The sequence below is a fragment of the Struthio camelus genome, chromosome 11 (assembly GCF_040807025.1).
Source record: "Struthio camelus isolate bStrCam1 chromosome 11, bStrCam1.hap1, whole genome shotgun sequence".
NCBI classification, from domain to species: domain Eukaryota; kingdom Metazoa; phylum Chordata; class Aves; order Struthioniformes; family Struthionidae; genus Struthio; species Struthio camelus.
In genome coordinates this window covers 28,596,093-28,623,010 of record NC_090952.1, presented here as the reverse complement: position 1 = coordinate 28,623,010, position 26,918 = coordinate 28,596,093, and the positions used below count along the sequence as shown (strand labels likewise).

The 26,918-nt window shown below is 55.6% G+C and overlaps 2 protein-coding genes across 20 annotated transcripts in view; one reads left to right on the top strand and one right to left on the bottom strand.

Moving 5' to 3' along the window:
* Positions 1–3,573, top strand: part of STARD8 (StAR related lipid transfer domain containing 8) — a 113,157-nt gene extending 109,584 nt beyond the window's left edge. For all 16 annotated transcript variants that reach the window (XM_068956668.1, XM_068956676.1, XM_009677319.2 and 13 more), the window contains 2 exons: positions 320–496; positions 1,238–3,573. In XM_068956668.1, coding sequence (XP_068812769.1) covers positions 320–496; positions 1,238–1,355 — 295 coding nt within the window. In that variant the 3' untranslated portion in view covers positions 1,356–3,573. The remainder of the gene's footprint in view (positions 1–319; positions 497–1,237) is intronic.
* An 80-nt stretch (positions 3,574–3,653) lies between these two features.
* On the bottom strand, positions 3,654–26,395 carry LOC104145689 (relaxin receptor 1-like). Of its 4 annotated transcripts, none has more exons than XM_068956682.1 (19): positions 26,283–26,395; positions 25,670–25,778; positions 16,801–16,947; positions 15,916–16,005; positions 15,698–15,803; positions 14,914–14,985; positions 13,968–14,039; positions 13,468–13,539; positions 12,503–12,574; positions 11,684–11,758; positions 11,499–11,570; positions 9,414–9,485; positions 9,055–9,126; positions 8,834–8,905; positions 8,644–8,715; positions 6,984–7,213; positions 6,104–6,514; positions 5,204–5,419; positions 3,654–4,792 (listed from the first exon to the last, which is right to left on the bottom strand). In XM_068956682.1, the coding sequence occupies exons 2-19, from the start codon at positions 25,716–25,718 to the stop codon at positions 4,605–4,607; spliced, it is 2,160 nt and encodes a 719-aa protein (XP_068812783.1). In that variant the 5' UTR covers positions 25,719–25,778; positions 26,283–26,395; the 3' UTR covers positions 3,654–4,604. The 4 variants fall into 4 exon arrangements, with proteins under 4 accessions (XP_068812783.1, XP_068812786.1, XP_068812784.1 ...); XM_068956686.1 differs by having other exon boundaries at positions 4,659–4,792; positions 5,217–5,419; positions 26,283–26,362; XM_068956685.1 differs by lacking the exon at positions 16,801–16,947 and having other exon boundaries at positions 26,283–26,362.
* Between the last annotated feature and the right edge of the window lie 523 nt (positions 26,396–26,918).

Here is a 26,918-nt window from a genome sequence, read left to right as displayed (position 1 = left end):
TACTGGTGGAGAGAGTGAGTGTGTGGCCAGCAGTCCTCATAACAAGTATGTGGAGAGAGAAGATGTCTTATTCCCACCCACCCCCGCCCCTGCCCCGGCCCCGGCCAGTGGACTATGCTTCTATGTTAAGGGTTTCTGTAGCCACTTGGTCTCATTTTGGTGGCTTCATACAGGTTCGTGATCTCTCCCACCTCCACATTCCCAGTGCACTCCATGTTGTGCAAACTCAGAGGCCCTTGCAGGGCTTGTCCAGCAGGGTGCATGCTTAACCTGTCTCCACTGGGTCTGGGAGCTGAGGTTGGCTTGTTCTCTTGTGCAGGCGCTGGTGCACAGACCTGCCCCGAGGAGCTTGCCTGCTCATCTCCATGTCAGTGGAACATGATAAGCTGCAAGTGGAAGGAGGCGTCAAAGCCGTTGTGTTGACGTCTCAGTATCTCATCGAGCCGAGTGGGATGGGCCGCTCCAAAGTGACGCACATCTGCAGAGCTGATCTCAGGTAATGGGAAACCCTTTGCTTGCCTGCAGTTCCTGCACACACTTGCTGATCCAGTGTCAGCAACCCGAGAGTTTGCTCGTGTACCGAGTGGTGATGGGGGAGACGCAGAAGATCCTTGTTCCTCTGCATGCTTACCCTGGCAGGACGGGCAGGTATTACAGCTTGTGAGGACACTGCCTGCCCTGCCCTCTGGCTTTTCAGCCTGATTACCCATATGGAAGAAGTTGCTGCTCTGAGGCCAGTTTTTAGGGCTGCCAGCTAGTTATTTGGAAAGGAGCCACCAGCTCAGCTTTAGCCCATGTTGTTACTGCTGGCAGTTCCCCCGGTCAGGCACAACGCTCTATATGCGGTAGTAAGTCTTTTAATGTTTCTCTAGAAAACATGAGTTCCGCCACAGGCCTGAAACATGGCATTAGCTCTTTCTTTTCTGTGTCAAACTGTGCTTCAGTGTAACAGCATAAGGGCGGGTTGCTGCAAGGGACAATCTGTTCATCACTGTGGATTGGAGTAAGCCTGGTTGTTTCTTGGATGTTCCTTTGTTTTGCTGCAGGCATGCATTGAGGAATGGGGAAAAGCATATTCCCTTTCCTATCATATATTGCATGTTCATCATCTCGTAGTCCGTCCCATTAGGAACTATGCTGACTGTCCCTGAGCCAGAAATGATGTGCTGCTCTTTGGTACTTGCCAGCAGTTTCTTCTGCCTGCTCATCTCGGCTTTTGCATTATTCTCCTGTCCAGGGGACGGTCTCCAGAGTGGTACAACAAGGTCTTTGGACATCTTTGTGCCATGGAGCTGGCAAGGATCCGAGATTCTTTCCCAGCGTTGAGTCTGAATGGCCCTGAGACAAAGATCTGAGGAGCCTGGAAGATGGACTGTCCTATTTGATCATGGACCTTTCCAGTTGATTTGGGCTGGACCATTCAGAGGGAAGCGAGGAGTTGGCAACCTGTTGGCATCCGATTGTGGAGGGGGAGACAGAGGATGGTGCACTCTCAGGCACATATTTATAAGCGTCCTTTTTTACCTAGGCCTGGCCACCCCCACCCCTCTGAAGGAGCCACTGGATGTCTCTAGCTAGGCATAATCCCTTTCTTCTCCCACTCCAGGGCTCTTTACCATCATCCCTGGGAGGCAGTCCCCTTCAAGGGGGCAGGAGAAGCCATCCCCAGCCATCATTCCCATTCCCACAATACCTGTTGCTGCTTAAGATGCCTCTTCCTCATGTGCTCTGAAGAGCAGGTTCCCTGCAGGGGCAAAGCCATGCACAGCTTGGTCTTTGCAGGAGGGGGAGGGTCTTGCGAGCAGCAGTTTGCTTGCCCATGGGAAAGAGAAGGGGTTTGGGAGTGAAGCCCCACAAGAAAGGCAGGCTGAGCTGTGAAGTGGCTAGACTGGGTTTAGCTGCATTTCTCACTCCTCCAGGTATTAGCAGGAGCTCGCCCCGTTTGGGAGCAGCTGCAAAGGTGAAGGTGCTTGAAGCGAACCAGGATTAAGTGGTGGTGTAGGCGTACTGAGCAAGGGACGCACAGTGCCATGGCTGTAGGTTGTAGCACTGTGTCAGGAAGTGAAGGGTGGGCAGAGAGGGGGTGGAATGTGTGTGTGCTGGGGTGGGGGGGGGGGGGGCAGTGTGTCACCCTGACAGTGGGACATGCAGGAAATCATTTAGACTGAGAGCTTGCTATAGGATGCTATTATTGGAGGAGAGGGGCTATATATAGATATCTATATATCCATTTAACGACAGCCATTGTTGAGTAGCAGAAGGAAGGAACCTACTGCTGTCTTTGGTGCTGAATTTCATAGGAGCAGAAGCAGCTCTCCAATCCAGTGCCTTGTTCTTACTCAACTAAAGGCCTCCTTTGTGCCCTGGGTTTCAGTGGTGAGCTGCATGGATGATGCTCCAAGCCATGGCTACATGGGGGGAGGGGGAGGGTCAAGTCCCAACCCTTGAAACCAGCCAGTTTTTTGAAGACCACCAGTCTTTTGAAGGGGGCAGGGGCTGGGACTAGGCTAGAAATTCAGGGGAATTGCCCTTAAAGCTGCCTGTAAGCTGGCAAAGGAGGCTAGTGACCTACCTAAAGCAATGAGAAGGAGCACATTGGCAGGACAAGATGAGACCAGCTGCGGCAGTGTCTGTTTCTTAATGCAGTTGAGGGTTCAAGCTGTACCACAGGGAAGCACGCTGTTGTTTTGCAGGAGGGCTCAAAGCTTGGCCAAGGCCGCGAGCGCGCAGAAGGTTTGTTCTCATCCTGTCTAACTGTACAGTGCCTGCTTCCATTAAGCAAGCAAAGCCTGATCACCCAAGCTGGGCTGAGTGCATGCCAGGTGGTAGCAACAAACTTAATCCAGTTCACACTCACTGCAGTGAGATGATGTGTTTTATATATGAGACTTGCCCTGGCTTTTCACCTCTTTGGGCAACTATGGAGAGCAGAGCTCCTGCCCCTCTTGCGTGCAGAGCTTTCTCCCTAACTTTATCGCATAGCCTCAGCACTCTTGGCAGAGAGTTAGTCCCCCTCCCCCCCTTCCTGTCCCTTTCTTTCCTCCAAGCTGAGAAACAGCCTGACTTAACTAATAGCATCTGGGAACTGACCTGGTTTCTCCTTTTAGGCAGGGACCCAACTTACTAGACATTGTTCCAACTGGAAGGCAACACAACCCATGCACAGGAGCAATTCACAATGGCAGTTTTACTGTAACAAATCATCTCGCTCTTTTATGGTGAAAAAAACCAAACTAGCCTCTGTTTGGTGTGGTTTTTTTTTTTTTATATATATATAATTTTATATATATATAAAAATATAACTAACGTTTGGGGGAGTGATTTTTCTCCTAATATTTTTTTAAATATTTCCTTTTTTTTCTATCTATAAATACTTGTACAGTTGGAATATTAATATATAACTCAGGCGGTAGAGCTCAGCGCCAGGTGATGTTCACTTAAAAAAAAAAAAACATGTATTTTGTATTTAAGGGTTTTTTTTGTTTTGTATCATATGCAACTGCAACAGATTGTTTGACTTGGACTGGGGGGGCTGCTCTTCCCATCCGTGTAATTAATAAAGTACTAACGCTATCTGCTGGCTGATGAGGCAACCTTCATGGCTAGTGACTGCCACTGTCTGATTCCTTCCAACACAGAAGTGTTACAGAACTGAGTAATGTACTTTTGTGGTGCTCTGGGATTGTTTTCTGAAGCCATCTGGCCACATGTCTCTGGTGTCGCAGAATGAGCCCAGCAAAGTAATTTGACAGCAAGTATAAAGCATAAGGCAGAACAGGAGATGAGCCTTCCAGAAGGGTCCAGGCAGCAGAGGCGGAAGGCAAGAGGGATGCTTGCCTGGTGCTGCCCAGCAGTAGGCATACACATATGCCCCTGTCCCTGGAGCCAGCAGCAACTTCTGCAGGTACGCAAGGTCTGCCTCACTCATGTTATTCTACCAGTCTGCATGCAGGATGGAGGCAGGGCTGGGCTCTCCTCTCGCTTGCTGCCCAGCTCAGCAGTATGCACAACAGCAACCACCGAGCAGAGGGACTCAAGAAGCTCAAGCATGGCCTTACCTGTGGCTCCACGTGGCTTTGTCTTTGGCTGTAGCTCTCAGCAGGGAGGCAGGCAACTGCTAACCTTTTCCAGGTTTTTGCCTCCTCCTTGGCAAGGCGAGAGGAAAACCTTCAATTCGTTCCTAGCAGCCAGACTTCCCGATAATAAGGACTGCTCGCCTGAAGCTCCCAACCCCTTGCAACAATCCTTCCCCTTGAAGGGGCTGCCAGTTCTTCCCAAGACCATTGCAGCAGCTGTCCCTGCACTGGGCTGCTAGATTAAAGACACCAAGAGCTGCAGAAGACATGCAAGAGGGAAAGGGAGACTGCTCTCATCTACACACCTTGAAGAACTACCTTGTGAGTCATTGTTGCTGTACCTCGGCTCAATGCCTCCCACCCGGTAAAGGGGTGTCTGAGATGAAGATAAGATGCTGAAGGAGAGATGCTGTTGTTATCCAAGGTAGTGGTGATAGGTAAAGCCAGCCAGTGTGCCCCTGCAGCAAGACAGCTGTGGTCTGGAGAGACTTGTACATCCTCATGCTGCTGACTTGCTGCTGGGTACTGTCAGGCACTGCTGGCCTGTGTTGTCACCAGAGTAAAGCTCTTCCGGGACTCCTGCAGCTCCAACTGCTTTGTCTGCAAACACCCCTTGACCTTTTCCTGGAAGGAGGTAGTGGTGATGGTGTAGAGGATGGGATTCAGGGCACTGTTGATTGGCAGGATGAAAATGACCACCCAAGAGGTGATGGTACCTGTTTCAACAAGGAAACGACGTTAGGAAGCCTGGTGGGTGGCTACCCCCTGCTCAGGGAATAACTTGCTCAGCTGCTTTAGCCTGTGCAGTGAAGTGGAGGATGATCTCCTCGGAGTAGCAAGGAGAGTTTGACTTAGAGTCTGACTGCCCAAGGGAAGTCACAAATGTCACTATACAGGGCGAGGCAGGGGCCCAAGACTTGGCATGGGAAATGGATAAAGCTCACCATCTCCCCTCAGAGCCCATGTGTGAGAAAAGAGATCCAAGTCCAGCAGCACTTATGTCAAGTGGCCTGGGTCCCAACCCACGGACTTGTGGCAGGCAGCAGCCAGCCACAGCCAGGCAGCAGTGAGCTCTAATTCAAGGCTGCCTCTGGTTGGGGGGGGGGGGGGGGGGGGGAAGGGAGCACCTGGTATTTCCACCTGGAGCAGGGAAAGCAACTTGAGGAGGAATATGGGTATCCAGCAGAGAGCATCAGTGAAGACAATGAAGAAGAACCGCTTTGCGATGGCAACTTCCCGGGAGTAGACGCTTCTTTCCGCTGTTTTGGATGCAGTGATGTGGATGGAGTAGAACATGCTAGTGTAGGCAAAGACTATGGTGATGAACGCCACGAGATTCAAGCCTGGAGAGGAAAAAGCCTTGCTTGTAGCACGTCCAAAGTGTAAAGCACGCGTGTGCTTACCAGCGGTGTCTGTACCGGGGCTAGTCCCACTTTCTATCACTAGAGGGGGCAGAGACATTTCAGCAACTGTAGCCAGTCTAAAATCAGGCACGGTACTCTAACACAGCGATGCACGCGCCCCATGGCCAGACGGGTGTGGGTGGGCGAGGGACCATGCACAGCACCTGGGCTGGCGCAAGGAGCCTCACTGCTCTGCTGCTCCCTGTACAAGGGCCATCTCTGGCTAGCGTCTTGCGTGTCTCCTCCTCGTCCTGTGTCTCTGTTGCCTGCCCAAGCTGTGCTAATGCATTGCACAGTGCGGCAGCACCTGAGCCCTGCTTTGCGTGGGCCTGGGAAGGAGGGCAGAGCCAACACCCTCGTTGTACAGAGTGGAGCTGGCAGGACAGAGGCCCAGACACATGAATGTGCTAGGATCCCAGCAGGACTAGAGAGGCCTGATGCCCTTTGATGAAACCAGTAATACAGGCAATATAGACTCTTGTTGCTGAAAGAGAAGTGGCTGGTGAGACTATCTGGGCTCATACTGACAGGACTGAGAAGCCCCACTCCCACCAGGGAAGCCCATTCTGCCCTACAGCACCACTGTCCCCAGCTGCTGGGTCCCAGATCCAGAGGCAGCCTTACCCAGGTAGATCCCAGTGGAGTAGCCCCTGGCGCTGGGCCTCTCACTCACGTCGGACTGCAATGGGAAACACACCCCATTCCTCCCATAGTAGTTGCCAAAGGAGTCCTTGCACCACAAGGGGACGATGCTGAGAGATAAGCCCAGAAGCCAGATGATTACCAGCATAGAGATGGTCTGTTTCTTGCCAGCTCTGTAGTGGCTGAATGGGAAAACAATGGAGAAGTATTTCTCCAGGGTCACATATGTGAGCAGCAAGACTGACACCTCGGAGGACAGCATGGCCAGGCTGCCCACGAGCTGGCACTGGAGGCTGGCCATCCACACCTGGGCGTGCTTGTTGTATTCGCCTGAGTATTTGAGGTCAAAGGCGCCAATGACAAAGAGGTAGATGCCCATGAGGCAGTCTGCACCTGGGATGGAGGCAAGAAACAATAAGAAAAAAGCACCAATGTCCAAATTTAGCCCTTTGCCATGGCCATAAAGCCATCATAGAGCTGTTGTGAAAAGGTGGGTAACCTTTGTCTTTATATGTGTGTGTGTGTATATATATATTTATATATTCTCTAAAAGAGTTGCCTGCTGATGGCACTGGTATCTGGAAGCATGGCCCTGAAGGCAGGAGCCCACACGCACAAGGCACAAATAGCAAGAAACACATATGGCATCAGCATAAAAAGAAAGGCAGGCAGCAAAGGGTCCCTAGATGTGTTTGGGGGGGATAATATGAACTAGACAGCTGTGTCTGTCCTTGCCCTGGAAAAAGAACAGCCCAGTGGGGCAGGCTGGTGTGTGCTGGATGGCGCATCTGCATCTGCTCCTTCGTGCTCCTCCCCTCCCCCCCTCCCCGAATGGTCCCTGGCCCACCACCTCCCAACTCACAGCACAGGGACTTGATGGCCATGGTGTGCTCGCTGTTCTCTGTGACAATGAAGGACCGCATGCAGATGACAAAGAGGTTCCCAAAACAGGTTATGCAGGCGATAACCCAGACGAAGACCCGCAGGATGATGTTGGCGAGGAGGTTCTCAAAGGAGGAGATGCCGTCCGTGTTGGGCTTGCAACTGCGCACGTGGGGCGCGTAGCTGCAGTACTGAAACTTCTTGAAGTAGCTGCCAGGGAGGAAGGTTTCCCTGTTGCAGGTTGGCAGCCAGGAGAGGGCCCCTAGGGCTGCGGCTGGGCACAAGCACAGCCCCAGGCCCCACGTTGCCCCATCTCTGTGGGCAAGGGCCAGATGAACCCCAGCATCACTAGCCAAAAGCCTGGTGACTTGCAAAGCCCGGGGATGAGGTGAAGGTTAAAGGGAGGAAGAAGGCAGACAACCATGCTAGGCGCTGAGGACGCAGGGGAGAGCCCAGCCCAGCCCAGCTCTGCGCTTCGCAAGCACCGTTTGCAGTAACAACCCTGAGGACGGGGAGGACTGCACAGAACACAGAGAGTGACCGTGCTGAGCACGAGGTCTCACAGTTTGTGCAGTATGGCAACTAGTTTCAGACACTAGATCAGCAACATCATGAAGCATTTGCAAAACAGGCAGGAGGCACCCCAATGCTTGCTTTCTTCAATGAAGTACAACACAGCAATGCACTTAAACCTGTCACTGCTCAGCACTTTCAAGTAATAAACGCAAGGGTGTTTTCCTCTGACCTGTGATTACCACAAAAAACATTTCAGAGTCAATCCATTTTTCAAATCTTTCAAGTTCCATTAACAGAGATTCACATTTTCCCCTGCATATTATTTTAGATTAATATTTTCAAGCTTTATAAAAGCAATCCCATATAAGCTTAGCAAAACTCTACATTAGAAAATAACTACAGAACTGCAATGCAAGGCTCATTTCTGCTTAATTATAGATAAAAGGAGAGAAAATGATTGCTTATTAGCAAGTCAGGTAGAAAACGTACTGTATTTATAGTCCAAACAGACCAATTACAGAAAGGAAGATGTACAGTCATCTTTCATTACAGGTACTCTAAAACGTGCATCTGGAGAAAATCAATGCCTTTTTTTTTTTTTTTTTTTTTTTCTTTCCAAAGAAAAGCCAAAGCAGTTGCAGCTGGCTCTTTGGCCATATTTTCACCGTGCCGGTGACGCCTGTCCAGCCTGTCTATCTACATACACATCACTAGCGTTCTTAGGTCATTATCCCGGAGCACAAGCAAAAGGACCTCTAATGGGATTATTTAACCACAGTTTTCAGCACGTTGCTTAGGGTCTGTGCACGTCAGCCTGAAACAATCTCTCTTTTCCAGATCACCTATGTAATATCCCTGTTCAAAAAAACACAGGTCGTTCTTTATCTCACAAATGCTTCTAGATGGGGCGTTTATGGCTCTGCAAATTTTTCTCTTAACATAGGTTAAACGTTCCCATTGCTCTAAATAAGTCCTAGCTGGGTGAGGACCTCTTGCCAGGGAGTGGTTTAAGCAGTATAGATGGACAGAGCCGGTGTCCCTCCCTTGCCCCCTGCATTTCCCAGCGCGGGGGGGGGGGGGGGGGAACTGCCCAGGAGTGTCCGGCACCCCAGCCCAGCACTCACATGTGGGAGAGGTTGGTGAGCTTCTGCAAGGTCACGTTGCGGATGTTGGGGATCTCCAGCCCTTCCAAGCTCCTGCGAAACAAGACCAGCGTGACGGAGGCTGAGCTGCGTCGGCTGCCCTGGTGCGGGAGGCTGCTGCAGGCGCCTCGGCCAAGGCTGAGCCTGGGGTGAGGGACGTGGTGGCACTCACAGGGACCGCAGCTGGGGCAGGCTTTCAAACTGGCCTGGGAAGATCTGTTTCAAGGGGTTGTAGGAAATATTCCTGAAAAAAAGAGAGATGTGTCTCATGTTTTTTTCCATGCAGAAGCTGCCCCACCCGTGAAAAGCGGGGGCAGAGGGGTGTCTTTCCAACACTCCCCTTTGCTCTGGGAGGGGCTGGAGCAGGGCCGCCGGCTTTGCCCACGTACTCACAGCTGCTGGAGGCCCACCAGGCCCTGGAAGAGAGATGGTGGCAGCTCGCCCAGGCTGTTGGCCGACAGGTCTCTGCGCGGAGAAGAGCGGTGTTGAAGAGGGGGGCTGCGGCCGGCCCGGGGTCCCCTCCCGCCGCGGGAGACGCGCCCTGGGCAGAGCGCGGGGACTGGCCGAGGCCAGCGGGTCCCTCCCGCGCGGAGGGACGGACAGCACCTGCAGCCCCCAGACACCAGCCCTCCACGAGCCGCGGCCGAGGAAGCTGCCCTCCGCCGGGCCTGGAGGGGCCGAGCGCGGCCCCCATCCCGCCCCCTCCCCAGCGGCGAGGGTGGCGTCGGGTTGGACGACGGCCGGAAACTTACAGCTCCACCAGCCGGTTCAGCTTGGAAAACGTCCCGTCCTGGATCCACCTGATCTTGTTTCTGCGCAGAACCCTGGACGACACGAGAGCGGGAGACGACGACGTCGGGGAGCGGCCGCCCCCGCTCATCCTGCCCTTCGCCTCCAGGCTCGGCCAGGAGGTGCTGCTGCCGCAGGGCCCGGCGCGAGGGACGCCGCCGGGCGCCGACCACCCCACGTCCCAGGTGGCCACCAGCCCCGCGCCGCCCGCCAGGACCCGCTCGCCGCGACGGGCTGGGCCCACGCGAGGCCACGGACCCATCAGACGGGCGAAGGACAACCGGCGCTGGGGAAAACGCTGTGACGCGAACACCCAGCAGCGGCGGGCCGAGACGGAAACGCAAGGTGTTTCGGGCCAGCTGGAGCGAAAGCCCGGCGCGCGCGGCGGTCCCGGTGCTCGGGCGGCGGAGCGGGGCCCTCGCCCGGCCCGGCGGCGGGGACGGCGCTTCCCTTCCCCGGGGCGGCCGCCCACCGGTGCGGCGCCTCGTAAAGCTGTCTCCTGCCCGGGGTCGCTGGCGGGGCCTGTTTACGGCTCCCGTCGTGCCCCCGCTGACGTTTCCATGGCGCTGCCACAACAGCCTGGGAAACACGCTCCTGATCAAAGCCCGGCGCATCCGGCGGCGGCGCGGCGGCCGGGGCGCGAGGCCAGGCTGGCGGAGCGGGATGCCGTGCCGCTCCGGGGGCTGGAGGTCCCCCGGAGAGCGTTCTGGAGGGCGCGTCCAGACGGGAGACGCCCGGCGGGTGCCAGGCGGTGGGGACCTCCGTGGCGCCCCCGCCTGCCCCGCCGGGGCTGCCCACCACGGCCAGCAGCGCAGCTAGCGGGGCCCACCAGCCGGGAGACGCTCCAGGCAGGAAGGCGGCAGAAGCAGGTCCCCTCGGGACGCGCTGGGCAGCGCCTGCCCAAGTCGCAGGCCGGCACGGAAGGTGGTTGAAAAGGGTTGTGCCCAGCTCCACTCGCGAGGCCGGAGCGGCTGGGGGAGCAGCCTGCTCTGCGAGGCAAGGACCAGCGGTCGGGCGCCCCTGCTGCTTTTCCACTCGGGGCAAAGAGACTCTGAGCCTTGCAGAAAAGCCATGTCTGGGGGTGAGCATGAGCAGGGCAGCACCTCCCGGGGGCGATCCCAGCCCCGCCATGTATTCGCTACAGGTGAGCTAAGCCTGGGATTTACTTGCCCACTCTGACCTGGCAGCATCGGTAAAGGGTCCAGAGATGCATTCCCAGTGCTCCGAGTAATCTTTGCCTCTGCCCCGTCTGGGTGGACGGGTTGGCTTTCCATCCCGTTTCTGCTCTCCTGCCAAGGTCTCACGGCCAGTGGTAGCACAGTGCACGTGGATAACGCGTGCACGGCTGCTGCACATTTGCTGTCCTGATCTCGCAGGGCTCCAGCGGCCGCGCTCTCTGGGACACACATGCCATCGTGCCCAGGAGAACCTGGCTCCGGGAGGTCTCTGCCTTACTGAGGAGGCGTCTCCGCCTCTGTCAGCTCTGGGAAGGCACCAGTCCAAAACCAACCTCAGCCACCAGGGTCAGAGCCGGGACCGAGCAAAAATAGGCTCCAGGGACAAGGTGAGCAAACAGAGGTGGCTGGTGTTTGACACACCAAGAGCCTCTCAGAAGCTTTATGGTGCTCTTTAGAGATATCTTAAGGGGATCTGGATGCCAGTGGAGGGGTCTGGACCAGCTTCAAGCTCCGTCACTCACACACCATGGCGGGTGGCGGAAGGGAAGCTTTTTCCGTGCCCCGAGTCCTGCCCGGCTCCCAGGCAAGGATGCGCCACCTCCTCGGTGGTGGCAGCCCCACACTGCTGGCGCTGGGCGCCAGCTCAGCCCCAGCACCACCCCGTCTAGGGGGCAGCTGCTTCCCACCCACGAGCGGCTGGGAACGGCCCCGGAGCCCCTGATCCCCCCCCTACAAAACACACGGACTCCGAAGCCGGCTGCAGCGCTGATGCTGCCCCGCTGCGCGGGAGCCACCCGCCGCCTAGCGAGGCCCCGGCGAAGGCAAGCGCAGGCCGCGGGAAGGGGGCCGGGGCCCGCGGGCGGTACTCACAGCACCGTGAAGTCGCGGCACTCCTGGAACACGGCCCTCCGCACCGCCCGGATCCTGTTCCCCTCCAGCTCCCTGCGGACGAGGCGGTCACGGCTGCGGCCCCGGGCCGGCGGCTGCTCGCCGGCCCCGCGCTCGCGGCCGGGCCCGGAGGCGCCGGGCGGCAGCCCCGCCGCGCCGGTACTCACAGCCAGCTGAGCTTCGGCGCCTCGGCGCACAGGGAGGCGTTGGGGATCTTGGTCAACGAGTTGTTCAGCATGTACCTGCGGGGAAGCGGCGGGGACAGGCGAGATCAACGGGCGGCGCGCTCGCCCGGCACGCGGCCCCCGGGGCCGTACACGTGCGGGCCTGGGCACGTGCGTGCACTCACGCGCACGCACGCCTCTCTTCCACCCTCACAGCCAAAATTTTTCCGCTGAGCCCAGGCTGCTGCCAACATTTCCAATCCATGTTCTGGACTGCGCAGAGGGTGTTAAAAGTGTCATAGAGCGACTGTAAAATTGTTTTTATGGTGGTTAAAGCAAAGTATTTACCCCGTGCTTCCACCTTGAAAAAGCCTGGACCTTAAAAAAACTCCTTGGCTCAAGACCACCTGGTGTCGACACTTGCAGCGCTCGCGGTTTGGGAAAGGGTAAACGCTGTTCTCAGCTGCTGACACGTGGCAAGGAGCAGGCAACGCCGCCAGTTTGCGCCTAAGCAAGCGCTGAGGCTTTACGCAGGCAAAACTCCCCAGAGACATCTGCCCGTCTTTGTCCACGGCAAAAGCAATAAAACGGGTTTTACCTACGGCGTGCTAAGAGCGAGGGGCGGCCCGGAGGAGAGCCGCTCCTCGAGGCCGGCCGAGCTGGAGCAGAGCCGCCAGCTCCCGCGCAGCCTCCCGCGCGCCCGGGGTCCCGCCAGCCACATGGCCGCCCGCCCGCCCTGCCGCCTCGGAGAACGGCGACGCGGCCCACGGCCCCGCGGGACGCCACCGCCGCCAGGGCGCCGGGGGCCGCAACCGCACTCACAAGAAGTAGAGCGACGTCAGCCCCGCGAAGGCCGCCGGGGCGATCCGGGCGATCCGGTTGTTGTCCAGCATCCTGCAGGGGCAAGGGGCAGAGCCAGGCTGAGCCGGCGGCGCGGGACGGGGGGTCCTGCCCTGCCCCGCGCCGCCACCCCAGGGCCACCGCCGCGTCGGGGCCTCCGCGCCGCCCCGGCCCCGCTCCCCCCGCTGCCGAGCCTGGATTCCTTCAGTCGGGGTCTGCAGCATTTCTCTTCTCTTCAGCTGCAAAATAATGATAAATTAGAAGCCGTTTGGGGAACTCGGGGCCCTGCTTGGCTTCTCAGACGTTCTCCAGCTCGTTTGCGCCGCAGACCACCCTCGGCGAGCTGCTCGTCGCCCTGTTCCCCCTCGTTGATTTAAGGACTAAGTTAGCAGATCCCAGGGCAAATAACAAGCAGCAAATGCCGAGGAGGGGGCAGAGTTTCTCTGATGCCTCAAGTCGCTCCTTCAAACTCAAAAGAGAAATCATCTTATAAAGCGGCCTTTATGGTTTCTTTTCTGCAGCAATATCTTTACAAGCTCCATATGTAAAACCACACACAGGCCCAGATCAAATAGAGCCTTTGAGACTAAACAGAAGTGGAGAATATTAGTGATACTTTTAGTTTAGACATTTTTGAGGTAGTGGTGCTGCAAATCTCAGTGTTTTATAGTACACTGGAGGCCCTTTACGTGCTCTCCTCTGCTCCTCGGGCCTGGGGGCTCCAAGTGCTTATCCAGCCCTGTTGCCAGGTCCGGCCAGGCACCTTCGCCTCCGTGCTGCTGTCCGGGCATCCTGGACCGGCCAGAGGGTTTTGGGTGTCTGTGGTAACATCCCCATTTTTTTCCCCCCCTTCCCTTTTGAGGAAATGCAATTATTGTGGATGCCAGGAAGAGTTAGGATCAGACACATCTTTCCTAAGGCTGCTTGGACCAGACAAAGCAACTCACAGCCACTCGAGGCGGTGGAGGTCCTCAAAAAGCCTGGGCTTCAGCTGGGTGATCTTGTTGTGGCTGAGGAACCTGGAACCACGAAAGAGGAGGACACTGATCTTCAGACAACAGGGTTAATTAAGCTAGCTTTTTTAAAGCTATTCTTTCCTCGTTGCTCACATGACCCTTGTTTTCCCTGCTAAGGGAACTGCCTCTTGAAGTGGCTCAAGTGTGGAAGCCTGATTCAGCCTGAGAAACGTGGGGAAGGGAACAAACAGCTGGGTCTGTAAGAGCTAAGTTTTTCTGCTCTGCCCCATATTCACCCAAAACATGTACCTCCCGTTTGAGCATGTTTGATACCGACTCTTGCAGAAAGAAGAAAAAGCAGAGGAGAAAGGCATCAAAACTAGACTCATGCCAACTGTGCTACGAATCTCCTGTGCCAAGAGGAGCAGAGGACCACGTCTGTCCCCAAGCTCCCCTCCCCAGCCTCGTGTACCACAGAAACCTCTACTCACAACATTTTAAGCTGAAAGAGTCCAGCAAAGGCCTTGGGGGAGATTGACCGGATCTTGTTGTTTTGCAAAAAGCTGTTTAGAAAACAGAACAGAAAACAAATAGAAAAGAAAAGATGGTTTCCTCCAGGATTCCCAGGCGCTGTGTGTCCCAGGAAAGCAGCCGTGTGCACACACCCGGGGATGCCGGCAGCGCAGCACCGCTCCGGCAAGGGGAGCGTCCCAGACCCGCACCGCGAACAGGGCTGCACGAGCGCCGCAGGTGCCCACGGCGAGCGGGGAAGGTCGCCTCCAAGCAATGCACAGGCTTGCAGATGGGAGAGCAAAGCTGCAGCCCTCGCGCTGCCACAGGTGCAGTGTCTTAAGCAGCCCTGGAGAGGTCGTTTGCCCTCTCTCTGCTTCATTTACTGCACATGAGGGGAAGGAAGTTGAAAGTACAAATGCCTGACCATCACAAATGGCTGCTTCGAGGTGCGCCACTACCGTTATTATTGCACCGAGCTGCCATCCCACCCATGAGAACAAACACCTCTTCCGCACACCGAGATATTTCACTTCCTAAACTCCAGGTGCAGCAGCCTGGAAAGGTGGTGTTTGTCCAAGTGCAGTGACTTGTAGAAAAGGCTCTAGGGCACTCCAGAGCAGCGGGCTGTTTGCTGTTCCCCACCGCGGCTGGTGAGATATCTCACTGTACCTCGCGCGCACAGCGTGGCCATTAGCAAACACGAGTCCTACTCGGCAGCACCAGGTTCCCGACCACTTGCTGGAAGTGGTAAAGTGGCGGCAGCGCATTGAGAGTCAGCAACGTTTATAAAAGGCACCTGCTGAGCGCAGCGGCCATCGGGTCAGGCTCCGGGAGAAACAGAGACCTTGCCAGAAGCCGGCAGGGCTCACTTGCCCCTCTTACCATGGGCAGGCCGAAAGCAGCATAGAGGAAGGCGATACTCACAGTTTCTCCAGGCTCTTGAACGTAGCAAACTGATTGTCCAGCAGAGAACAAATTTTATTTTTCTTCAGGTCCCTAGCAGGAAGATAGGAGGGGAAAAAAAAATCAAACTCACAGAGGGAGAATAAGGAAGAGGTTCAGGAGGCCTTTAACAAAGGGAGACATTAAATCATAAAATCTCCTCTCCTTGATCAATCCAAATGAAATGCAAGTCAGCTGCTGCTCGCTACGCCACGTTGCTAACTGCTCTCTTAATTTGGGAGCGTTAGTTGCTGCAGGTGAGCCTTCTGCACGCTCCTCCCTTCCCGCACGTGTGCCCAGGGCCCCCGGCCCCCGGCCCCGGCGCCTCTCAGCTGGAGGCCTGGGGACGGGCAGAGGCTTCGCAGCCCCCGGCCCGGGCAGGCGCGCGCGGGGCCCCGGCCCAGCTGGGCGCGGGACGGCTGAGCTCGGCGGAGAGCAGCCTGTCGGCGCCGAAAGGGCTCCTCGGTTCTTCGGATACAGGGACAAAAAGTCCAGGGTTTTATTTCGTTTCCGGCTGAGCTCGCGCCGTGCAGCTCTGGGCAAGGCGGCCGGCGGTCCGGTCCAGCCGCCCGGTGGCTGCCCCGCTCACCCGCGCCGCTCCGGGCAGCGCTCGTGCGGATGGGCTGCCGGGGCGTCCCGCCTCTCCGCCCCCGCGGCCCCCCACCACCCCGCTGCGCCGGGCGGCAGGGCCAGCGGCGCAGCCCGGTCCTCGCTCTCCCCTCTTCGGTGGCGGGGCCAAAGGGTGCGTTTGCTCGTTGCTACTCACATCTTTGTCACGTTGGAGGAGGCTGGCGGGACGGTGCTGAGGTCCCGCGCCGTGCAGTCCACCGTCCTTCCCCGGCAGCGGCACCGCTCCGGGACCAGCTCCAGCACTGCGGAGAAGCACGGGGACGCGCTGGGGGACAGGGCCCGCGCGGGGACGGGCAGCGCTCGGCCGCCGCAGGCCGGGGAGGGACGCGACGGCCCCGGGAAGGACGGGCTTACGGCAGGCGTCCAGCTCCGCGTCCGCCGTCGCTCTGCTGTTCCTCGAGGCCAGCATGTCCCCCAGGATCTGCAGCCAGCCGCTGTTGTCCACTGCGCGGCCACGGCCAGGAGAGGTCAGAGGCGGCGAGATGGTGGCCAGCACCTTCTCCTCTCACCCCAGACCTCCTTCGCCCCCGTCCTGTGCCCACCGCCGCCTGAACCCAGCGCTGGGAAGTCCCTGCTGCTCGGCACCGCCGTCGGTGAGGAGCGAACCCCCCCGCGGAGGGGCTGGCCTGCCACGAAACCTCGGCCCGGCCGAGAGCGGGTCCAGCCCCGCAGCCGGGCTGGGGCAGAGCAAAGCTCCGTCCAGCCCTGTGTCGTGTCTCCAGCGCAGCCAGTATAAACTTTTCTTCCCTCTGTTCCTACCATCCCACTAAGCCCAGCTTAAGGATTTCCTGGGACAGAGGCAGCGCCCGAACCGCTGAGTTAATCAGCTCCCTGTGCTGCGCAAAAAGGAATTTATTTTGTTTCTTTAGACCTGCTGCACCCTCGTTTCCTGATGGATAGTGCAAAATCCCACTCCTCCGCTGCCTTGCTACCACAGCCCAGAAATAACTAAGTCTTGTAGTAACAGGATTTTCTTTCAGGCAAGCTTGGGACAGTCCTCGACAGACAATCTCCTGCCTGGAGGCCTGCCTGGCCACTGCGCCTGGACGGCTTGCAGTCGCAAGGACAACACAAATCTCACTAGATAACGCAAGAGCCAGGATTCCTCGCAGTCACTGCATTCGCAGGAAGAGCAAGCTCTCTTCCAACACGCCCCCGGGGCTGGATCCTGGCACCTCCAGGTCCAGGAGGTTTATTAACTCCTAGGGCATCCATCTTTGCTAGGGGCTTGCTAATTACCGCAGTTTTCTTCGTCCGCGCCGTTGTCGCAGTCCTCCACCCCGTTGCAGTGCAGGGCCTGGGGTAAGCAGATGGAGAGGTTGCCGCAGGGGAACTGTCCCAGGGGACACACGCGCCCGTCTGGCCACGAGCGAAGCGGGTCCGGCTCTGCCGAGGGAACAGGGACACGCTCGGCATTGCAGCAAAGCGTCGCCGCGTCCCTGGCCCCGCGCGCAGCGTGCCACCTCCGTCCCTGCGCCAGGCTGCTGCCGAGCACGTGGTCCCCAGTGCACCCAGATCGCTTCCAGCAACCCTGACTGCTGTTCCCCAGTGAGACGTGAGAGACGGTGCCCGAGACAGCGGCCACTGCGTCTTTTGCTTCGCTAAAACTAGCTGCTGTCCCGAAGCACTTGTGGCGAGGGAGGCTCCTCCGTGGCCCAGGGTGGAGGTGGCTCCGGGGCTGGAGGTGGCTCCGAGGGGAGCAGCCAGCCAGCCAGCCAGCCTGCCTGCTGTGGCCTTGCAGGGAGGAAAGGGGAGAACGGGCTGGGAACCAGCACCCTTGCCTGTGGAGCAGTTTTAGCAGGCAAAGCACCGCCTGGGAGCCAGGGAGACGTGGGCAGAGGCAGCTGCCCCGGGCAAACGGGAGAGCCCCAAAACACTCCCCAGCGATTGCCCCCCCAGGCTGTTTCTCCAGCTTGCCGAAGCTGCCACCGTCTCCAAGGTGCGGTTCAATTGCAGGGTGCAAAACTGTCTTGGTAACTCCGGCTCTCCTTCTGCTGAGCCCTTTCCATCAGAGCAATCAAAGATGCTCAGCTAAAGGGCCCTGTTCATTAATATCCTGCAATTATCCATGGCAAACGCATGCTTCAGATCCAGCTAAACGTTCTCACATCCCCACTTTGATCATGGCCCTGGCAGTGGTGGCAATCAGCCACAGGGAGGGAACGTGACTGTGTGGAGGGGCCCCACTTGTCACTCAAGATTTTCTTTAACTGCCAGGCTATTAATGGCTAATGGTGCATGTTGCAATTAGGAGTACTTTGCCTCACTAACACACACATACCATTAACGAGCCTATGAGGAAGCACTGCAGCAGAACATAGGAATGAATATAACTCGGAGCGTGAGCAGGAAACCCCCAGTCATTTGTCCACCCGCCAGCCCGTGTCAAACTGATGCTTCAAACGGGTTCATCCCCTGGGTGCAACAGGGTGAAGAGGTTGGAGGTGAGGCTGGGCGGCAGGTGCAGCTACACACAGCATGAGCTGAGGCTCCGCCAGCTCAGTGCAGCCATGCTCCAGGCGGCTCGCAGTGGACAATGGCTGACTGCAACGCAACGGTTGGTGGTAGCAGCAGTTGTGGCCCATGGTGAAAAGCAAAGGATTTCAGAAAAGCAGAGATGAAGTTGCAGACTTTCCGAGCAGAGCAGCCTGAGGCAGTGAGGTCCCAGGCAGTGGGGTCCCAGCCAGTGGGATGCAGTGGAAATGCTGAGGGTGTGTTTTGGCTTTGGAAGTCTGTTGAGCGTAGCCAGATGCAGGATGAGGCAACTCTCCCAGTCCTCCCCTCTCCCAAGTTGTGTTATCCTCAGCCTCACGGTCATGTGCTGAGGGAACATCCACAGGATCTTTTTTCCCTGCTGTTGTTAAATGAGTCTCTTCTACTAGGGTCCCCCGGTGCTCTTCAAGGCATCCCCCCACAATGACTTACCAGAAGAGCAACTGAGCTCTTAAGAAGCAAAGTTTTTGCCAAACTTCTCCATGTATAGAGAAAGGCAGAAAGTACAAGAGGAACAACTATGCTCGTTCAAATCAGATTTAAGATTCTGTGAGATTTAAGACATCTCTCAAAGGCTTTTTCTCGTGAAGGGCTAATAAAGGACAAAGCTAAGGAATGGGTGGAACTCGATGCATTTTTGCCATGAGTTAACTCTACGTTACCCGAGATTGCTGGGTGCTGATCTCTGTACTATCGAACACCCTGGAAACTGCCTCTGACCCCAAACCTGGCGCTCAAGGATGGGACGTGGCCCCGAGGAGCGCGGCAGGGGCGCGATTCCTGATGCGGGACACCCTGAGCCTGGGGCACAGGTGCGCCCCATGCCCGACAGATCTCATGGCCCGCTGGCTGCCCGGCGCCTCACCCGCGTGAATGACATTTCCCTGCCAACTAGCTGTATCTGGATCTTAAGTAATTTTCCACATTACACTAGAAATATCCCCTCTTTCTGAGATGGCTGTTTGGAGCTAGAAGTAAACAGCATACACTGGCCGATTCCCCAGCCGTATATCTTCTGAATGGGCCTTGGAGACCCACCAGCCTTCCCGGAGATTTACGGATGCATCTGGGGGTGTTTGTTCTGGGGGAAATAAGAACTCTAAATCCACACAAAACTCGCTGGATTTAATCAACATGATTCAAAGTGTTTAAGAGTTAGAGCAGAGCCTATGAATCCTTCCTAAAAGCTGGAGTCATCCCAAAACCCTCTGGAAGACATCTACACCCACTTTCAGCCATAAAACAGACACAAGTGACCTTCTCAGCAGCCCCACACCATCGCTCATCCTCTCCCGTGCCTTCAGTTGCCATCCGCGATGCCGCCCGGGACTCCGGGTGGCTCCTCCAGATGCAATGCCAGGCATGCCGCAGCCCAGGGCTGCCCCGGCAGGAAGGGGAAACCAAGAGTGACTTCTTTTGCACTTTGCAGGCTGAGCCTGATGAATCATCTGGGGAATAGCCATGCTGGGCACTAGCGTGAGGGTGTCTCCGGCAGTTGGGCTGGGGCCACCTCCAGGCTCTGCCCCAGGTCTGTTCAGCAGTGCTAAATTGCTTGGTCTGAGCAGAGTCCAGAGGAGCATGCTGGTGCTGGTAGGCTCTGGAGATATTTGCGTCTTACTTAAAATACAGCTGTTATTTTGGTTTAAAATAGTTGCAAAGAAATGCCTGTCCGCAACCCTGAGCACCTTCTTGACTCGCAAAGCCTGCGTAAATATACCATTCTCCAAGCTATTCCTCGCTCCATGGTAGGCAGCACCCAAGGCTGAGGGCTCCTCATGGCAAGGCTCTGCCCAGGCTTCCTCCTCCTCAACCAGCAGAGCTTCAGGTGGCACAGCCATGTGTCATGCCAGAGAGCTCCCTTCCAGCATGTGCTCCCCAAGCTGGGCAGCTCCTGGCGTCAGTGCTGCACCAGGCTAGCACTTGGCTAATCTGGAGGGCAACGGGACAACACATGGCCTGAAATCCCTTCCTCCACCTGAAAAAGCCTTGTCCCCTCGCAGTGGCAGCTTATCCCAAAGCATAAAATCCAAGTTCTGGCCTTAGTCTGGCAGCAGACTTCTGAGGTAGCTGCAAGTAGTTTACTTTGATCGTTCATACCAATGTTTCTTCACATTTAAAATTTGAGGGATGAAGCTCCCTAATACACAGGGGCCTCACCAGAGACCATATAACGTGCTGTCAGCTTAGCAATCCATATGCGCAGAGGGAGGTTAATAATGACGCCAACAAGCAGGCTTTTAAGTCATGGCTAGAGTTAACGTGCTCCTGAAGTCATGGGCCCACATGCTTGTGCCATTAAATGCTCCCCTCTTCTTCTGCTTGAAGATAAGCCTGAAGATGAGCCCCCAGAAAAGACAGCAGAGCCCCTTAGCTCAGCTCTGAGTATACAGGAGTGGTTCACACTCAGCTCTTCTAGCTTAATTTGTCATAAAAGCAGGGCTTTTGCACCTAGCATCTGCGGGCCCCGAAACACGGGCGATCCTTCCCAACATCATTGCCGAGGAAGAGGAAAGGGGGGGCTCCTCAGGAGTCACAGCCGCTCCCAGTCTGGCAGGAGGCACCAGAATTAGACACGGCTTTTATCACAGAGAGCCATGTTTTCCTCTCAAAACTGCAGGATCTACCACACTACAGCAAGAGCAATGCTCATTAAGTGCAGGAGTCCAAGAACAGGCACGAGGCTGGTGCCAGAAATAGTCTTGGACTAACATGGCCGCAGAGCGCAGGAGGGCAGCGAGCGTCTCTGCAGCGACGTTCACTTTTGCTGGGCTACTGCAGCCCGATTCCTGTGCTCTACCCAGGACAGACCTACCAGCGGGGCTAAGACACAAAGAGCTCTGAAAGTAGAGATAGGTATTGCCAATAGAGTTCCCTAACAGGCAGATAAAGTTAAGGATGTGCAAAATCATCCAACGCTTATTAAATTTCAACATCTTTCACCAAAATGTCTTCATTCACCTTTTTTGTATAGTGCATTGGGCTTCCATAGATCACTGCTTCAGAAGTGCCTCAATTTGCAGAAAGGCCAGTCAAAAGCAGAGGGAGTAAGTAATTTTATAAATACATGTGGCTATTTTTCTGTAATATACATATCTAAATGTATGGTGATATTACACATCCAACTACAGAACATTAAAATGCATAAAAAATATCAAATGGAATTACTGTTTGCCTGGAACTTAAAAAAAATAATCTTCTATTAAATATTGCAAAATTTTATCACTGAAAATTTATTTATGCATGGTCTTTTGCTCCTTTAGCTAGGGACAAGAACATCTTTCTTCTGATAACACAACAAACATAAGCCAAGACTGCAACAGTAAAGTCTGCGGAGATGTGGGTGAGGGGTGCTGCATAAGCTAAAGGTTTGCTCTTTTTTTTCCTCTGCAAATACTATGAAAAAATTGTATATGTATGTAAAAGAAGCAAAGATCCAAGTTGCCATATGGCCACATTTCTCCTGTGAGCTATGAAGGCAGCTGGGAAGTCTCTCTCTCCCATTCCTGTATCAAACAATTGGTAACGTTTAAAATTTAACTTCCTTGAAAAGCTTCCTGTCTTTAAATGCAACAGGGGAATTCATATGGGGACGTGCTTGTTACCATACGGCTTAGTCCAAGTGCTCTTATTAGTGCAAATAGTTTCAATGACTTTAAATACTTCTGTATGCGACTCTGCTTTATGAGGCCACCAATTTACATCAACACAGCGAGAGAGTGGAAGCAGATCTCCTGCACGAGGATGGACAAGTCGCTCCACGCCTCAGCGTCTGGTTTGCCCAGGGCAAGTTCTGGAACATCTGAAGCTCAGAAGGGTGCAGCAAGAACCGCTGCATGCAGGATTACATGGCCTTGTGAATGGGGGTGTCACATAAGTATGACAAAAAGAGGGAAGGAAAGGGCACGTGATGCCCTTGGAGGGAGCTGAATAGTTTTGCTCTGGGCAAGCGAGCAGGATGGGGGTCCTGGAGCCGCACCAAACTCAGTAAATGGCATTTCCTTCTTGCACGGCTTCAAAGTGAATAGGACTTTTTAGGTGCCAACTTACTACCTGCTGGGCAGCGACAAAAACGCCACTATAAGCATGAACTGATACATGCAGAACGGAGACGTTGCCTGGGATATCATCTCACATGGAGACATCGTCTTTGTTAATGGCATGACTCACTCCCTTATTCCCAGATGGTACTTGCACAAGCAGGTCAAATTTAACAGTCTTTATACTACTGGAGGGCTGGGCTGCTGCCCCCCTCCCCTCCCCAATAAAAATAACTACCCAGAATTTGGGAGGGAAAAAAAAATCCATTTTTACTTGTACCTGCTCATTATAATTGAGCTGGAAGGGGAACTTGAGTGCATAAGTGTGAGGAATGAGGAACTACATGCACGATTTTATTTTAAATTTTAAAAAAGCACCACAGGAGCATACAAAAAAAGCCTTTAAAAGGAGCAGGGCTGGTTCCAGTAAAGGTCTTCTGCATCGGTAGATCAAAACCCAGTTACTGGGGGCTTGGGACACATGAGAATCAACAGCAGAACAAGAACTTCCCTTTAAGAAGTGAATAAAGCCCAGTAAAAAGCTCTGGTACATGTATATCTCATTATAGAGCAGGCGCAAGCAATTGCTTTAACAAGTCAACGTTACAAGATGGACAAATGCAAAGTGGTAATGTGTGACCAGTTCCTTTGATTTTCCTAAGCACCTGCTTCTTCGAGGCAGTGAATGCAATAAAAATTTAAGCCAAGTTGATGTGTAAGTTTGTTTTCTAATGGAGTTGTTGAGTGCTAACGCTTCTATAAAAGAGTTTTATCACATTTCTTAGAAATACTTTATGCTGGCAGATCACACCCAACAATAAAAACGTGTACAAAAAACCCCTAAATAAAATGAAGTTTGTGTCAAAACAGTCCAAGTCCACGCTGTATATCATTGCAAAGTACCTGAGAGAAGCTGGACGCTATTCCTCAGCGCGACTCCTCAGCTAAACCGCCCCAGGCGCCTCCAACGCGGCCACCACCCGGGCTCCGCTGGCCGGGCCGTGCGGCTCCAACGCCCGCCGGCCGGGGCCCGGGCCGCGGTTTGGGTGACCCTCTGCAATGCAGACCAAGCTTTCGGCCCCGCTTGCCCCGGCGGTTGCCTCCAGGCCCCCGGGCAGGTCCTCGGGGGGCTCCGGGCCCCGCTGTGGGACACCGGCCCCGGAGCTGCCCCCAGGCACAGATCCGCTCCCGACGGCCTCGAGGGCTCCTGCGCATCTCATGAGAGGTGCTGCTCTCGTTTTTCCTAGCAGCACCTCTGGACCGCCAGCGGCACGCGGTCGGGCACACGCGGCTGGGGACCGCGCAGCTCCCGCCCGGCGCCCTGCGCACGACAGCCCAGCACGGCTCCGCGCGGGATGCGGCCGCAGCCCTGCTACGGCAGCAGGGCCGCCAGCACAGCACCTCCGCCGCCAGCCCCCGGGCTGCACCCTGGCGTCGAGCCAGGCACTAGGAAACCCGTTTGCTCACTTGTCAGGGGGGTTTTGCAGGTGCGTGTTTCTAAGTACAGCCGCGACGGTCCTGCTGCCGTCCCCCACTGTCACCGCAGGCTGCCCGCCCCTGCCCTGGCAGCCCTCGTGCACAGCTCTGCAGGACCCCGGCGCACCGAACGGCGAGCGCGGGGACCGGAACACGGACAAAGTGCAAATAAGAGCGTTCCAGTGCAAATCTGCCAAACGGGAAGCCTCTTAAAATACGCTGGAGGGGTGGCAGGAGAAATGCTAAAGGAGCAGGCAGGGGAAATAAAAAACCTAGAGGAAAAGTAAGAGTGTCAGGTAAGGTAAAATGCCCAGAATTAGAGGTGATATTTGGATTATGTAGCTTTTTCTTAAAGGTGACCTCCTCCAAACCTCTGGAGACAGAGACTGGCTGCCTGGAGATTCAGTTAATTTGCAGAACCGCACATTTTATCTCCCTCCCGGGAGGGTTTTGTGGGTGCTCGCCAGCCGCGCTGGGTGCAGTGGCACTGGCACACCAGCAGCGCCGGCTGGAAGGGGGCTCCTACGGGGAAGGGGAGAACGGCACCTCACCCCGCGCCGTGGGCGCGCGCTGCCAAAACAAACAAACAAACAAAATGGAGTGGCCAAATTTAGCCTGGATTAGAGTTATTATAGTTCAGCATCTGCTGACTTTTCACAAGGGCCACTCAAGATTATAAATGAAGCCTGCACATCTCCAATAAAACATCTGTGAGCAAAAACAATAATAAAAACAACCGACAGAAAACACTTTTGCCACAAGGCGGCGGGGAGAGCCCCGCTTGGCGCAGCTGGGGGCGGCTGTCCCCCAAGGGTCGTCCTCACAAAGAGCACCCAGCAGACCCCAAAGTATCGCCGTCCCAGATCTGCAACAGTATTTTGGGGATCTTCTATCCAGTTTTTCCTAGGCTTCAGAATAAACATGAGGAAGACTCAAAATGACATCAGCAAGACCTGGTCTTCTTGATATTTGTCTTTTTTCCATTCAGAAAGGCATCTCCTGAGAGACCAAAAAGCAGGTCTGCTTTTCTCATACACCAGGCACATTGAAGTCAGTTCAATAAGCTCACCTCCAGAAAATGAATTCTCTAACATGCTTAATGAAACATCCCTTAATTCCGCATGATCTCTGTCCGCAAAGAAAATGTATTTCTGCTAGCAAAGTCCCAAAACCACAGGACACGGCCCAGAGATGACACTTTTCCCACTCCACGTTTCCTGAGCCGTGATGCATCCTTGTTGTCCAGGCACGGGTCCCTACCCAGGGCTGCAAACCCCTTTCAGACAATACCCTACGTATAAATCACCTATTAAATTCCCCCCCACCCCCGGCCGCCATGGAGAGGGGTTGAGCTGCAGCTAAAGCAGAACACTTCAAAGGAAATATAAAGAACTGTTCAGTTTGAAAGAGTTTGAATCCCCCATTCTGTGGCAGAGCTCCAAAATTGCCCCTCACTCCCCAAGGGCGGGCAGGGACAGCAAGAGTTTGAATTGTCATTGACAAAAGTAAAACACAACAAATCAGACAGAAACGGAAATACCGCAGAGCTGCCGACTTTTCCCAACACCCTTTTCTAACCTCTAGCAAAATAGTGTCTCTTTTTTTATCTGGTTTTTGTCCACTGCTCTCTCTCCCCTTTCAGATCATAACATTAACACGACTTCTGCATCTACTCTCACTCCGCTCTCAAGCTTGGTTTCTGTTATCTCGAATAAAAGACAGAATCACAATTTGCAATTCCCTCTCGGTTTACAGGTAACATATTAAATAAAAATAAAATACAAAAATGCAGTTTGCAATCGCCTCTGCTTACAGGTAACAAAGTCCATGAAAAGCACAGTGCAGAGAGAGCAGCGTCAACAGGCACACAGACAAACTCTCCTCAAGCAATAAAATTTTTTCGGGATGCAGCAAGGCTATTTTCAGACAGCTAGCATCACTAGTGACATGTGCTAGGATTACAGATCCTACAGATCAAGACTTTGATCAAAATCCTAATTAAAAAAAAAAACCCTCATAACCCCCAGCTCCCAGCAGCACAACCAAATGGCACGATTTTCTCCCCCTTTCGCATTCAGTGACCTGCACAGACAGCCACTTACTTGTAGCAGCATAGAAGAGGGACGGCAGGATGCTCAGGAGCAGCTTCATGTCAGGAGCCCCCGTCACTACAGTCCCGGGCAGGGAAAGGTTTAGAAATCTTCTGGGCTACTGTAAGCAGAGAGGGGAGGAGGGAAAGGGGGAGCTGAAGATGCTGCGGATCCTCTGCTGCTGAGAGGCACGAGCGCACCGGCTTCTGCCAGCGGCGCGCGCGCCGGCTCCGGGGACGCGGCCGGTCCCGGCGAACCGCCGAGCCGCGGCCGGGCCGGGGCCGCTCGGAGCCCGGCGGCAGCGGGACGCGTCGGACCGGGGGGGCGCGGGCAGGAACGACCCGGCCCGCTGCGGGGCCGCTGCCGCCTGCCCCGGGAGCCCTGCGGGGCCGGAGCGGACCCTGGCCCCGCTGCAGCCGCCCGGCCCCGGAGGGAGCCCGCGGCCGGGCGCCGCCGCCCCGGCTCCGAGCGGCGGTCGCCGTGCCCGGGACGTCGGGGGAGCCCGGCGAAGCTCTCCGCCGGGCGATGCCCTGCAAGGCTCCCGGCCCGGCAGCCGCGACACCGGCTCTGAAAAACTGCTTAGAAATCTTGGGAGACCGATGAGCAGCTGCTGCTGGACACTGACCCGCCGCCCGGGTGGCCGGAGCTCGGCGGCGGCCCGTCCGTCGGGTGCCGGCGGCAGCAGCAGACCTCGCTCGGCGTCGGGCCGCGGCCGCCCTCGGGCACCCGGCCGCGCCCGCAGCCGGCTGCTGCCGCTCAGCCCCTTGTGCAGGCTGCTGGCTGCCGGCCCAGGTGCTCCCCGGCCCCCCCCAGCTACACGGGCTGCTAATTGACGGGTTTACTGACCGGTCGTAAAACCCACGAACCGGAACGACGCTAGTAACGATGGGGCGGGGGGAACAGCAAGATGAAACAGCTTGTCCCGGGGCCAGGCAGCAGCAGCTCTGCAGAAGGCCTGCAAACAGGGCTGACCATGTTCCCAAAAGTATTTAACAGTGCACATGGTGCAGGGCACAGCTGAAAGCTTTAATTCCTACATGACCTGTTTTGGTCAGCATCTTATGTCATCACTCCACAACAGGCAGATGCCTTTAAATAGGCAATGGAATCAGCTGCCCACTACTCAAGCACCTGCCCCACAAGGGACGAGCCCGGACAGGGGTTTATCACCAAGCTGCGGTGTGCGCCACCGCCTGCTTCGCGCACCTCTGCGACGTGGGCCTGCACTGGCAGCTTCTCTGAACTGCTCTTCTGTGCAGGG

What these genes read in the sequence shown, in the direction of transcription:
- LOC104145689 (XM_068956682.1), bottom strand. Translation starts at nt 25,718, where the DNA reads ATGAAGCTGCTCCTGAGCATCCTGCCGTCCCTCTTCTATGCTGCTACA. An exon ending in TTCAAGAGCCTGGAGAAACT is followed by an intron (nt 14,040 to 14,913) that starts GTGAGTATCGCC and finishes TTTTCTAAACAG; the next exon opens with CTTTTTGCAAAACAACAAGA. An exon ending in CTGGTGGGCCTCCAGCAGCT is followed by an intron (nt 8,906 to 9,054) that starts GTGAGTACGTGG and finishes TCTTTTTTTCAG; the next exon opens with GAATATTTCCTACAACCCCT.